Below are 11,686 nucleotides of genomic sequence, written 5' to 3' on the forward strand. Positions count from 1 at the left end.
AAAGTAGGGGTCCACATCTAATCTCCACTAACTATCTCTTTCTTAATCTCCGTGCCGAAAAGAATGTGGCCAACTTTAATAGGACGGAGGGAGTAATAATTACTTCATCCGTTCAATTGATAATGTCTCACTTTTCTTTTTCGTTTGTCCAATTGATAATGGCTTATTTCAAGAAAGGAAACTACATTTTCTCACAAAAAATTATCGGCTCCACCACTTTCTATCAATTTTGTCCTTTAATCATTATTCTTCTTAATAATCGTGCCGAACAAAAATGAGTCATTATCAATGAGACCGAGTGAAAACTATTTTGAAGAAGATAGAACAGTTAGGTTAACTTATTTATGGTTAGCTCACGACTTTTTTTTAAGAAAATATATTAACGACTATTATTAAATGGAAATAGCCGTTGAAAATCTCGAGGGTAGTTTACTTAGCATAAATGATAAAATATATGATTGAGTATTTATATTTTTAATGATAAGAATTTTTCAACTTCACCCTTTTAATAAGATTTGAATAAAAAATAATTGAAGTAATAAAAATAATCAAAGATCTTGAAATATCCTAATGTTTCAATTCATCCAAGTAAATAAGATATTAGTCTTACTATTTTAATCTATCAAAATTAATCCCTAAAAATAAATACCCCTAAAATAATTTATTTATTATTAGTTGATAGTATTTTGTATTTAATTATATGTTGGTTATAGTTAATGTCCTTTCCACGGAGGTTTTGCTGTCGAGTGTGAATAGAGAAGCGTGTTGGTCCAAAGGAGATATGAGTCAATAACTTTGTTGAACAAAGTAAATCCTTTGGCGAGCTTCTCTTCAAGTTGTTAAATTTGTGATGGAATAATTTAGATAAATGATTAAACCAAGGAGATTCTATTCATAGCCCTCATTTTACTCTTTGTAATCCCTTATATAATAATAATAATAATAATAATAATAATAATAATAATAATAATAATAATAATAATAATAATAATAAATTACAATTTTATCCTTTAATCTATAGCCCCCAAAAAAGGTGTCTCATTCCTCTGGCATTTGAATTCTTACTATTGCACCTCCTCTCAGATAAAGCCAATAAACAAGATATAGATCAGATAAGGCTTGCTGGTAGATTTCAAGGGTAATTAATTAACCTCGGTGGCATCTTCATATTGTGTGGCTGTGTTGAGCCTTAATGGAAACTGATGCAAAGGAAGGAAAAAAAGAAGAGAAAACTAGTATCAAACATAAAGATCAAGAAAACAAGAAGCAAAAACAAACGAGGGAATTCAATTGAAACCTATCCAAATATCAAAAACCAGCAGAATCGTAGTTCAACGGAAAAACCTATCCCAATTAAATTTTCCAATTCTCTTACAAAAAATAATTAAATCCTCCAATATTTACAAGGATATCTATCTTAAAAGAAAATTCGTGCACATGAAACCTGAGTTAGATTAAAAATACATAAAAATTTACAAAAAGTTAGTAGTAGCGAATACTAATCCAGTTTGACTAGATGAGGTTGGCAGTATATAGGCCAAAGGAGTCCTCACTTAAACACCCAACTAGTCCAGAACTTAATAGTCGGCTATACTTGACATCATAAATTAGGCGATTTTGATATTTAAGACGCTCCAAAACCATTAGAGATGGTAACTCTTGAAATATGAGTTCGGACGTAGATTCGTCCCCGGAAGCAAAAGCAGGATTTTGGTAAACCCCATCGATGATTGCAGATCTAATCGGCACTCTAATATCATTCACATTGGCACAGGTTGCTCCCACCTTTTGGTATGTTGCACCTACTTTTGTGTAAAAGACATGACTTCCCATCACTGCTTGGCTGCTCGCTGCAGTAAGCATTGCCATGTCGCGAGCTACCTCAAGTTTGGGACGATATGAGGCCGTGATATAATCATTGGATTCAGAACAAGCAAGAGATATACAAACTCCTTGCTTATCTGATTCAGGAATTAGATAATGCCTGAAACGAAGATAAGAGTTCAGTGAATCCAAACAAGCAATTACAGTTTTATGCATTTTCAGATGGTCATAGCCTGATAAAAATAGCATTGTTGAAGAAATGATGGCTGCAAAGGAAGAATTAAAGTGAAATATTATGTATCTATATTGCAGAATAGCACATTGCAAGATTAAGCTGATAAAGTCATAAGGCTTAACTCTGTCAGCCTACACCGCAGAAGCATTTAAGAGAGAGAGAGAGTATCATTACAGATGGAAGGCAAGTGTTGAGTGGCTTTCTTACAGGATATTGCATAAGCAAATGAGTAGAGCATAGAAATTTACTATACACAGAAATGTAACTCAACCCCTTCTCATTCTTAATTATTCTCAATTAAAACATCAAGCAAATTTTACGGTAAGACAGATCCAATGTGTTCATCAAATTTAGCCAAAACATCATTTTGATAAAAAAGAGCTTAGCCACGACAACATAGTTTATAGGACACAAGATCTTTATTACATATCTCTAAAAATACTATTTTCCATCATATTTGATATTTTGAATGCCAAAAAAAAAAAAAAAAACAGTATTGTAATTGCTAAAATATACTAATATTATGTCATAATTTGCAATATTGACAAAAAAAATTACTTTTAGGGCAGTAACCCTTAGTTAAACGTAGTTTACGTGTGAAAGAAAACAAGAACATCTTTCACAAAAAACCCACGTGAACTTAACAGACCTCTATAAAATCCCAGGATACTAATACATAAAAGTGACTTCAAGATATCAAAGGTGTAAATCTACACCACCCATATTGTTACTCTTCAAATTAAACTCTTTATTATCCCAAATGCATTTTGTTATGTCATAATCACTAATAAAAAGTAAAGGCTCGTAAAGCATACCCTTCTTCACTTGCACCAAAATTCAATTGGCATATGCCAAGTGCGGATGCAGTTAGGATACTTCTGACACCAGAACTGCAAGATGAATTGGATTGAAGAGAATGTAACGTATGAACTAACTTGTCTGTCAGACCAGTTGAGGATTCTACATGTCTCGCAGTCTGACGTCTGTCAAACTGTAAAACTGTGCCATTCTGCATCAATTTTATAATTACATATTAGATTGCAAACTAATGTAATAACAAACTCAAGACAGATGTAGAAAGTCAGTACCTGCAAGCCTGCATATAAATAATGTGAGTTGCAAATATCCCAACAACATGACCAGGCAGCAGCCTGAAAAAAGGGGGGGGGGGGGGGGGGGGGGGGGGGGGGGATCAAACTTCAATTTGCAAATATACAAAAACGGAGAATATTATAAAACTTTAAACAAAACAAGTAATAAAAATTGTTGTCATGTCCTAAAGTATACTATAAGGAGGAGTTTGGTTTGAATTATAAGGCATGATTGATAAAATAATCCAACTTAATCAAATGTTTGGTTTGCTTGATTAGGTCGGTGATGGATAACTCATTCAATTGGATTCTTCCTCCACTAATAACACACTCGCCTTAACATTTATTAAAACACGTGCCACCAACAATCATGCACACTCTTATGGGATGGAGGGAGTATTATTTATCACCCCAGAGTTGGGTTGATTATTTAATCTTATGAATCTTATCTATCCCATCCATTAAACAAAACGCCCCCTATAAAAGTTCAATTGTCAAAGTAAGAAACAAATATTATATTCATTGGTTCCCTATTGCTTATTCATTAAATCGAAGGCCCAAATGGGGAATTGGTTAACTGTTTTCTCAACAGAAGCCATCCATCAAATGTTACCAAAGGGTGTGATCTTGCTCAAACTTGAACTAATGCCAGAGCCCACACTAAGGGAGTTCTTCAGGAGGAGCATCAATAATGCAGATCCTGAGGCTTCAATTAAATAGTGCACCCCATAGCAAGCTTACCCAGCAAAGCCCCCTTATATGATTTAAAATTTTACTCATTTCATCCTCATTGACTAATACTGATTTGATAGTATTGTCTTGATAATAGAAAGCTATTTTTACCACAAGAAATAAATAAATGAAAAGATGCTAGACATTCAACACTTCTAAACCAGAAATTAATCAAGAACTGATATCAGACATCCATGAATCATCAGGTCTTAAATCTGACTCGTAGGGAAAGTGAGTTACCGGTAGATTATAAGTAATAACAGTATTGTTGCTTTGTGTGCTGAAACATCCATATGAAACAGAAAAAGAACATCATCAGTGATAACAACTTCAAGGAATTGCTAAATATGGTCACAGAGAGGAAAATGACTACCTAAGAACTGATAGTTTCTTTCCTAGGGATGCTAACAGCACAAGTCCACCATGAGGGGAAACCTGTAGATCCTTAACAGCTTTGGTGTTCTCAGCAAGATGAATGTCCTCCCTTTCATCGTCGCACAAGCTCACCTATTAAAACCCAAAATTAAGTTACACGGATATACCTACCAAGCATAAGAAACTGATTGATTCAGTCAAAAAGAAAGCATCACAAACTACCTATAACTGTAGTGTGTTTTGATAAGAAAGCATAATCAATAGACAAAACATTTAAGAAGACATTCCCATGGAACAACTTAACTTTGGTTAGCACATGGCCTCCCCCCATTCCCGAAAGCCTTCGAGCAAACACTAAAATTTTACTGTTAAGATCGATGCCAAAGAGGCGGGCACCTTGTATCTGAAAGTTCCTCTGAAAGTAATAACAGACATTCATTTCAGAATTAATAAATGCATTTAGTACTGCTAGGCTGCAAAGGTAAAGTTAAATCTTTACAAAAACCATAGAAGAGTAGCTAATAAAGAAGATAACAAATCTTTACAAAAACCATAGAAGAGTAGCTAATAAAGAAGATAACAAAAAGACACGAATGCTATTCATCACAACATCCATGCCAATAAACCCAAACTTCAGTACTCCTAATAAATATTACAAACTCAAACCAAAACAGAGCAAAACTATGCATCAAAATAAAGCTGGATAGCATATCGGATTTCAAGTTATCCAATACAGTTGGCTTTGCGAGGTGGATAACATTACTCACGATTCAGTTTCTTGATACTCAACTTTTATTGGTGTCAATTTGTATACCTGGAAAATGCGACTAGGTTTGGCTAGAGGTGGAGATACATGATATGCTATGTCTGGTTTCAATTTTCAAGAGCAACTTCTTTTTCTACAAGTAAAATGTCAAGAACATGTGGTTGTCTTTGTGTATGTGTGCGTGTGCGCATGTATTTCACTATTTAAAATTGTTTCTAAGAATACAAAACTAGTTTTAACTTAGTTTCAAAAGGTACAATATATAGTGGAAGACTTGCTTTTCCATCAAGTATTCTTTGTAAAAAAACTACAGAAAAAAAAAAAGAAAAGGAAACTGATTTTTATTATTAAAAAAAACAATAACATTCTCACTTTAAGATGTGGAAAAAATGAAAAATATGAACTGGCAATGCCAAAACTACTTATCCAAACGAATTTCATTGAACACAAGCAAAGAATCATTTTCCATCCAGATCCATATAATGGACAGATCATAGAACCACAAAGTACTTTCTGTTTTTGCTATTTCTTAACACACAAATGTTTATTTCTTTTAATCTTATTTTACAAGCTGAATTGGAAAATCTTACTGTTGATCTTAGAAAAGAAAAAACACACATTTGTGGACTTGGATATTATAGTGATTTGCCTTCGGATCATATACATCAAGCATTACATTTCTTACTGATTTGCTCATAACATGTAAATGGCTTCAATGCACACAGATGTGAAACTGATTACTTGAAACATAAAAGACACTAAAGTTCATCACATTTTAAAGCATAAGTTTGACATGTTCTCCCAATCAAAAATAGATTAAATTGCAAAACCATAAAAAACCATCAAGAATTCAAACCAGAATTTGAAATTTATGAGATCCTCCACTGTGGAAACTAGGGCTAGAATCAACTCCTGCACGTCAAGAATGGAAAGATGATAAGGAACATGAACCTAAAACAGATAGATAAATCACATTTACTACCAAAATATATGATGAAAATTTACCCCTTGTCAAACCTCCTGGATAATTCAAATTTGATGCAGATGACCCTGATGCCCTGCGTTCCATATCTTCCAAAAGATCCTCTAAGTCACAAGTCCTCTAGGAGACCAGAATTTCACAAGTACAAAATGAGTTGCAAAATGTCAGTAATACTTGAACAGAAACAAAGTGATAACAAAAGCTAATGAAGAAAAAAGGTCGCTTATCAAGCAATCCGGGTAAATGTTTGTTTCAGCATCCCATAACTGAACCTAGTGTGTGAAAACAACAAATTTACCACAAAATAGTGCTAATAACATTTGCATCTACACACCTCTTTGAGATATTGCACTTGCTTGCGCAAATCAGCTTCTCTCTTCTTCCATTCTACTTCCTTCTTACCCCAGTCTGCACTCTACAAATGTTGAGGACAAACAAAGAGCAGTATATAGTTAATATTAGGATAAAATGACAATTTTCTAAACAAATCCAAGTCCATGTAGTTGAACTCCTCTTACATAACAATGAGTCTGCACAATATGGAATATATATGGTTCCATTTATTGAGAGATGCTCTAATACGTAGTTTGACTGATAAGCAAGAATTAAGATCAAATACATGGGAGGCATCAGTTAGGTTAATGCATCAGCGACAACAAATAATCAAATTCTAAAAGCCATGGCCCAAAGTTGATTGTTGAAAGGGTTTTCTGTTCGACCACCATATACATAATTAATACATCTAATGAAAATTTTAAATGAGTCCAACATAAACTATGAAGTAAACAAAATATTGCCCAATGTCAAAGAAAGACAGAAATATCCTTTAACTGATCAACACTTGTGCAGAATATTCTTTAACGTAAATTAACTTATAGTAGACTAAGAAACTTGTAGCAACAAAACATAAGTAGGAATCAAAGGTCTGCTGCTTTTGATGAGCCATTTTGTCATAAACATACAATTTCAAGTTGACACAATGCAAGTGTCAAGTAGTGTGCAAAGTGGTTTATGAAGACTGTTTGTAAATCAATAAGGGTCATATGGCCAGTAAACCCATTAAACAAATAGTATCAAATTTCTTCAGTTTCCTGCATTTTTTCTCACCTTTTTCTCAAGGATGGCACATTTAGCTTCAAATGATTGTACTCTCTGCAGAAATAGAATATAAGACCGGTCACAAGACTCACAACCCAAATTAACCAACCTAAATCTAACACTTAAAAAATTTCTCTAAATGACACCTTTTGAAGATCTCCATCAATAGCAACAAGCCGAGTTGCGTAAATCAGCCTAATGTCCTTCATCCGACATTTCTTTTTACATTGTGGACACTGCTACACAGAAATTCAAGTAAATATAAGCAGCAAAGAATTTACAATATACACTGCTGAACAATGCAAACAAAACCTGAAAAGCACCTTGTGAGAGCCTTGACGACTCAACCATTTCTTGATGCACGATAACCCATATATGTGACCGCATGGCAAACAACTACATACTCTCAACAAGATGAGCAGCAAGGTGAATTAGATTATCCAAACAAACAAAAAATGCGAAACAAGAAAACTCGTTTTATAATTGAAGAAATTAACAAAAACAAAGAGCAATTACCAGACATGGTGGTCTCCACCAGAGGTCCAAGCCTCAAGGCAGATGGGGCAAAAGAGTCCATCAATTTCACCCCTATCAAACTCTCGCAGCAATCCATCATCATCTCCATTTAACGACGCCGTCGAAGCCCCTTTATCGCCGCTGACCCCCTTCCTCAGACTGCTGCATTCACGTTCAGCCTCGGCCACATCATCGCCGTCATCCGTATCGTCAACAACCACAACTCCTTGCGGCAACGATGCAGTAGTGTCGGGAAGGATCTCATTCCCGTTATTGTCGTTCATCAAGTTACCCGACGTCGTTCCGGGAATTCCATCATCATCTCCATCCTGCTCCTCCTCCTCCTCCTCCTCCTCCTCCTCCTCATCGTCATCGTCATCGTCATCATCATCATCATCGTCATCGTCATCGTCGTTGCGATCGGATGTGGGCAGTTGGAGTGCCCGCCGTGTCACCACCTCCAAATAATCCAAGTAGTCAGCATCCCATGTACTCATAATCTTCGAACAATTTGGGCTGAGCTAGGGGGATTTGGAGTTAGGGTTTGAGAATTGAGGTGTCCTGCTTGAAATCGAGGGTGGGGGATAATTAAGCGGGAAAATTTTCTTGTACATATATTAAAGCAAAATGTTGGTTGCAAAATTTTCACTCTAAAGCTATTATTGATTGATTTAATGAATATGTATATACATATTGCAAAAAAATGTGTGTAAATAAATTCAATTTAGATGGTATAATTGAAATTAGCAAAAAACTTAGGCCCTGTTTCGTGTCTTTCAATGGATGAACCCATATAGATTAGCTTGGGATTCTTTCGCGGGATAGGAGTAGATTATTTTTCCTATTTTGTATTTGATAGCATAGTTAGATAGACTAGAATCTTATTTGGTATTCTATGAAAAACAATGGATTAGGATTTAGGAGATTAAAAAACGATCAGAAAACACAATTTTGCCCTCTTTTTTTTAAAATTGACAAGCTTGTCCTCCATTTTAAAATCACGTATTTATTAACGCTGAAGCAGTTATCGGCTTTCACAGTTCGCGCCTTCGTCTCTGGTTGTAGAATAGGGTTTATCAACGTGTCCTCTACATATTACTCTAAGGATAGGGCCATAGAAGATGTTGCGAAAGATCTAATGGAGGCAGCACGTGAGATGTATCACAAAATCGATCTCACCCAACCTCTGGAGGACAATGGTGATTATCATGTCCAGCTGGATGATGTGTATGAGAACGAACATGTTGATGACAATGTAAGCCAAAGCCAAAAACCCGAGACTAAAGAACGTGTACCGAGAAAGAAGAGAATGAATGTCCAAGGGGCCGATAGGATGTATGACGTGATGGCTGAAGTGAGTCACAACACGAACCAAAGACTTAACACAATCGCAGGCAGAATGGGGTATGATTTTGATATACTCAAGGCGAGTAAGGAGGTCTGTGCACAACTTTGCTCAATCCCTAATTTGACCCAAAAAGAGAAATTCGAGATAGCCAATTTGCTAGCTGAAAAAGTTGAGCACCTAGATGTGTTCACTAGTTTGTCGACTGATGCGAAGACGGAATGCGTTCAGTACTTACTCAATGAGAAGTATAAGTAGAACGGAACAAGAATTCTGGATTCATGGTGTTTTTTTATACGACATTGAGTATCGCATGCAGTAGACTTATTTCGCATTTTGCTGAAACATCTTTGTTTGCTTTAATATGTCTTTGTTGGTTGAATTTAGATAAGACTCATTTTTTTGAGAAATCATATTTTGGTCGAATTTTGATTTAGCATGATCTAGTCATTCTGATTGATATTGCTTTACTTTGAGCTTGGTGTTGTTATTCTTCCCTTGTGTTTCATCATCACTCTCTACCGAGGAGCTTGGTGATTTCGAGCTTTGTTAATGTAGGTAAAAGAGTTTGCATCGAGCACTTTGAGATATGATGTGGTGTTAGGCTTCCCTTTTGTTTCTTCGTCACATTTCATCTTCTTTTGCTTCCATTTTCATCTTGAATTACGTGAGCTGTTGCATTGTAATACAATGGCAATTGAAAACAATGGACAATTAGCAAGTTGGTGTTGGTGAGTTGTTGTTGATGTGAATTGAGAAATATTCATTTAATAATTATTACAAAATACACAAGTTGAAAGCTTCCATTTTTCAAGTGAAAAAAGCATTGGCAAAAGTTTGAAATTATGACATTCACGGTAGCTCAATCAAAAACAAAGATGTGTCTAAAACGCAAACATACAATTTAGATACTTTCAATAGTGATAGCAATTGCAAGCTGCGAAAATTAAGGACTCGGCCGGGAAAAAAAAACTAACATAAATCAAGAAACATATAAAAAGCATATTTTCAATAATATCAGTATGCTCTGTGTGAATAATGTCTCGATGCAGCTCAATTAAAATGAATCAAATGAGCCGAAAAGCATATAAAAAAGAGCATGTTTACAACAACATCAGTATGCTCTCCACAAAACAAATAAATATTTAACTAATTAATAAGAGCATGTGAAAAAATCCATATTCAAATTTTAGAGCAGAAAAAACATATAGAATAAAAACATTGATTCCTCGTCAATGTATCGGGGAAAGATGGTGGAAAAATATATTTCTATGAACATAAATGAATGCTCACCAAGCATAATCTTTTGTTGATCTAGCTTCGAAAATCAAGCTTTGTGTGATCAACAACTGCTTCAATTGCAGGAATTGTTGGGACTGCATAAATTTGCAGAACTTATCATCTCCAAAAATTCGGGGAAAAAAAAAGGAATTAGTGCGCATGAACATCAACATAAAGTCTAAATATCAAAATTAAATCATGCCTCATCATCAAATCTGCCTACTGAGTTTATGCGATTTTTTGAAATTTAGTTGATGGAATTGGATTGAGTGCCAAAGGAATACAGTCGCATGAGCAATGAGAATATGCAACAGTGGAATTTGATGATTTCAATTCCAAACAACATCCCAGAACACAATTTTGTGAGGCTTCATTAGATTTTCGAAGTAAACCTAATACACAAAATCGATTTATCTCATGTGACAAGCTCAAATACTAATCAAAGATGGATTGTGGACCAAAATCGATATAAAAATACAGCAGTTCTTACCGTTTCGCCGATTCTATTGAAATTTCTACCGAACAGCACAACAGTTCTTGCGTCTATTTTGGTGAGTTTGTGAAATGATTCGTCCGGCCTTTTTTGGGTCTGATAATATTGGAATAGGAAAATGTGCAGATTGACCCCCGAAGTTTTTTTTTTTGATCGGAAAAGGGAATTGCATTAATCAAAGGAAAGGTACCAGGGGTACCCCCAACAAAGTGAACAACAGCCCACTGAGAGGCCGGCAAAAGGAGGACAAGAGGGGGGTCGGACAGAACTGAGCCCAACATCAATTTGCAAGAGGAACAACATTGAACCAATCTCTGAAAGAAAAATCAGCTGAGCTCCCATACTTGGAGAACACCTGCAACCAACTCCAAACATGTGACTTGATCTCGGCTGTCACTCCATCCCTGCTCCACTTACCTTGCTTGAACCGAATATCGTTCCTTTTTTTCCAGATGCACCATACAGTGCAGATCCAAAGTCCAGTCAGAAAAAGAATATCCTTCTTGTGTCCAATATTAGAGAAACCCATCAGGTGGTTGCTCGCGCTTGAATGTAAAGCAGCAGATTTCCCAATCCACGAAAGGAGATCGTACCAGACTTCTGTTGCTTTTTGACAGGAGAAGAAAAGGTGATTTGAGTCTTCGGTCTTCTCTTGACAGAGCACACAAGAGATGTCTTGGGTCGGAATGTAACATTCCTTTTCAGGAGGTTTTCGCTTGTCGCCATTCATCCCATCAAAACTCTCCACGCCGTTGTTTTTGCTTTTTGTGCTGCCGGAGTGTTCCAGATGAGAGAGAACTCCGGTTTCTTTCTCCAAGTCTCATTCGAAGCACCTGCCGTCCGAATAGCTCTGTAAGCCGTTTTAACGGTGAACTCGCCATTGGAGCTAGCTTTCCATTTCCACTCGTCCTTTCTCCCTGCCACCAAGGAGAAGTTATTGAGATGCGC

General features: G+C 35.8%; 2 protein-coding genes across 3 annotated transcripts; both read right to left on the reverse strand.

Moving 5' to 3' along the window:
• Nucleotides 1–1,330: 1,330 nt before the first annotated feature.
• On the reverse strand, nucleotides 1,331–8,282 carry LOC130997819 (uncharacterized). 2 transcript variants are annotated; one of them, XM_057923257.1, is made up of 13 exons: nucleotides 7,620–8,282; nucleotides 7,427–7,499; nucleotides 7,250–7,342; nucleotides 7,113–7,157; nucleotides 6,340–6,420; nucleotides 6,029–6,125; nucleotides 5,880–5,935; nucleotides 4,562–4,672; nucleotides 4,256–4,389; nucleotides 4,123–4,162; nucleotides 3,148–3,210; nucleotides 2,875–3,068; nucleotides 1,331–1,984 (listed from the first exon to the last, which is right to left on the reverse strand). In XM_057923257.1, exons 1-13 carry the CDS (start codon nucleotides 8,114–8,116, stop codon nucleotides 1,513–1,515), a joined length of 1,956 nt encoding a protein of 651 aa, XP_057779240.1. In that variant the 5' UTR covers nucleotides 8,117–8,282; the 3' UTR covers nucleotides 1,331–1,512. The 2 variants fall into 2 exon arrangements, with proteins under 2 accessions (XP_057779240.1, XP_057779241.1); XM_057923258.1 differs by having other exon boundaries at nucleotides 7,250–7,339; nucleotides 7,620–8,281.
• Nucleotides 8,283–11,018: 2,736 nt separating this feature from the next.
• On the reverse strand, nucleotides 11,019–11,468 carry LOC130998361 (uncharacterized). The gene has a single exon (XM_057923783.1). The coding sequence runs from the start codon at nucleotides 11,466–11,468 to the stop codon at nucleotides 11,019–11,021; it is 450 nt and encodes a 149-aa protein (XP_057779766.1).
• Nucleotides 11,469–11,686: the final 218 nt, after the last annotated feature.

This window comes from Salvia miltiorrhiza, chromosome 8, assembly GCF_028751815.1.
Source record: "Salvia miltiorrhiza cultivar Shanhuang (shh) chromosome 8, IMPLAD_Smil_shh, whole genome shotgun sequence".
Classification (NCBI taxonomy): Eukaryota; Viridiplantae; Streptophyta; class Magnoliopsida; order Lamiales; family Lamiaceae; genus Salvia; species Salvia miltiorrhiza.

Coding starts and splice junctions, on each gene's coding strand:
- LOC130998361 (XM_057923783.1), bottom strand. CDS start 11,468: ATGAATGGCGACAAGCGAAAACCTCCTGAAAAGGAATGTTACATTCCG.
- LOC130997819 (XM_057923257.1), bottom strand. CDS start 8,116: ATGAGTACATGGGATGCTGACTACTTGGATTATTTGGAGGTGGTGACA. Junction 7,500..7,619: donor GGTGGAGACCACCATGTCTG/GTAATTGCTCTT, acceptor GAGAGTATGTAG/TTGTTTGCCATGCGGTCACA. Junction 4,390..4,561: donor GAGGCCATGTGCTAACCAAA/GTTAAGTTGTTC, acceptor GGGTTTTAATAG/GTGAGCTTGTGCGACGATGA.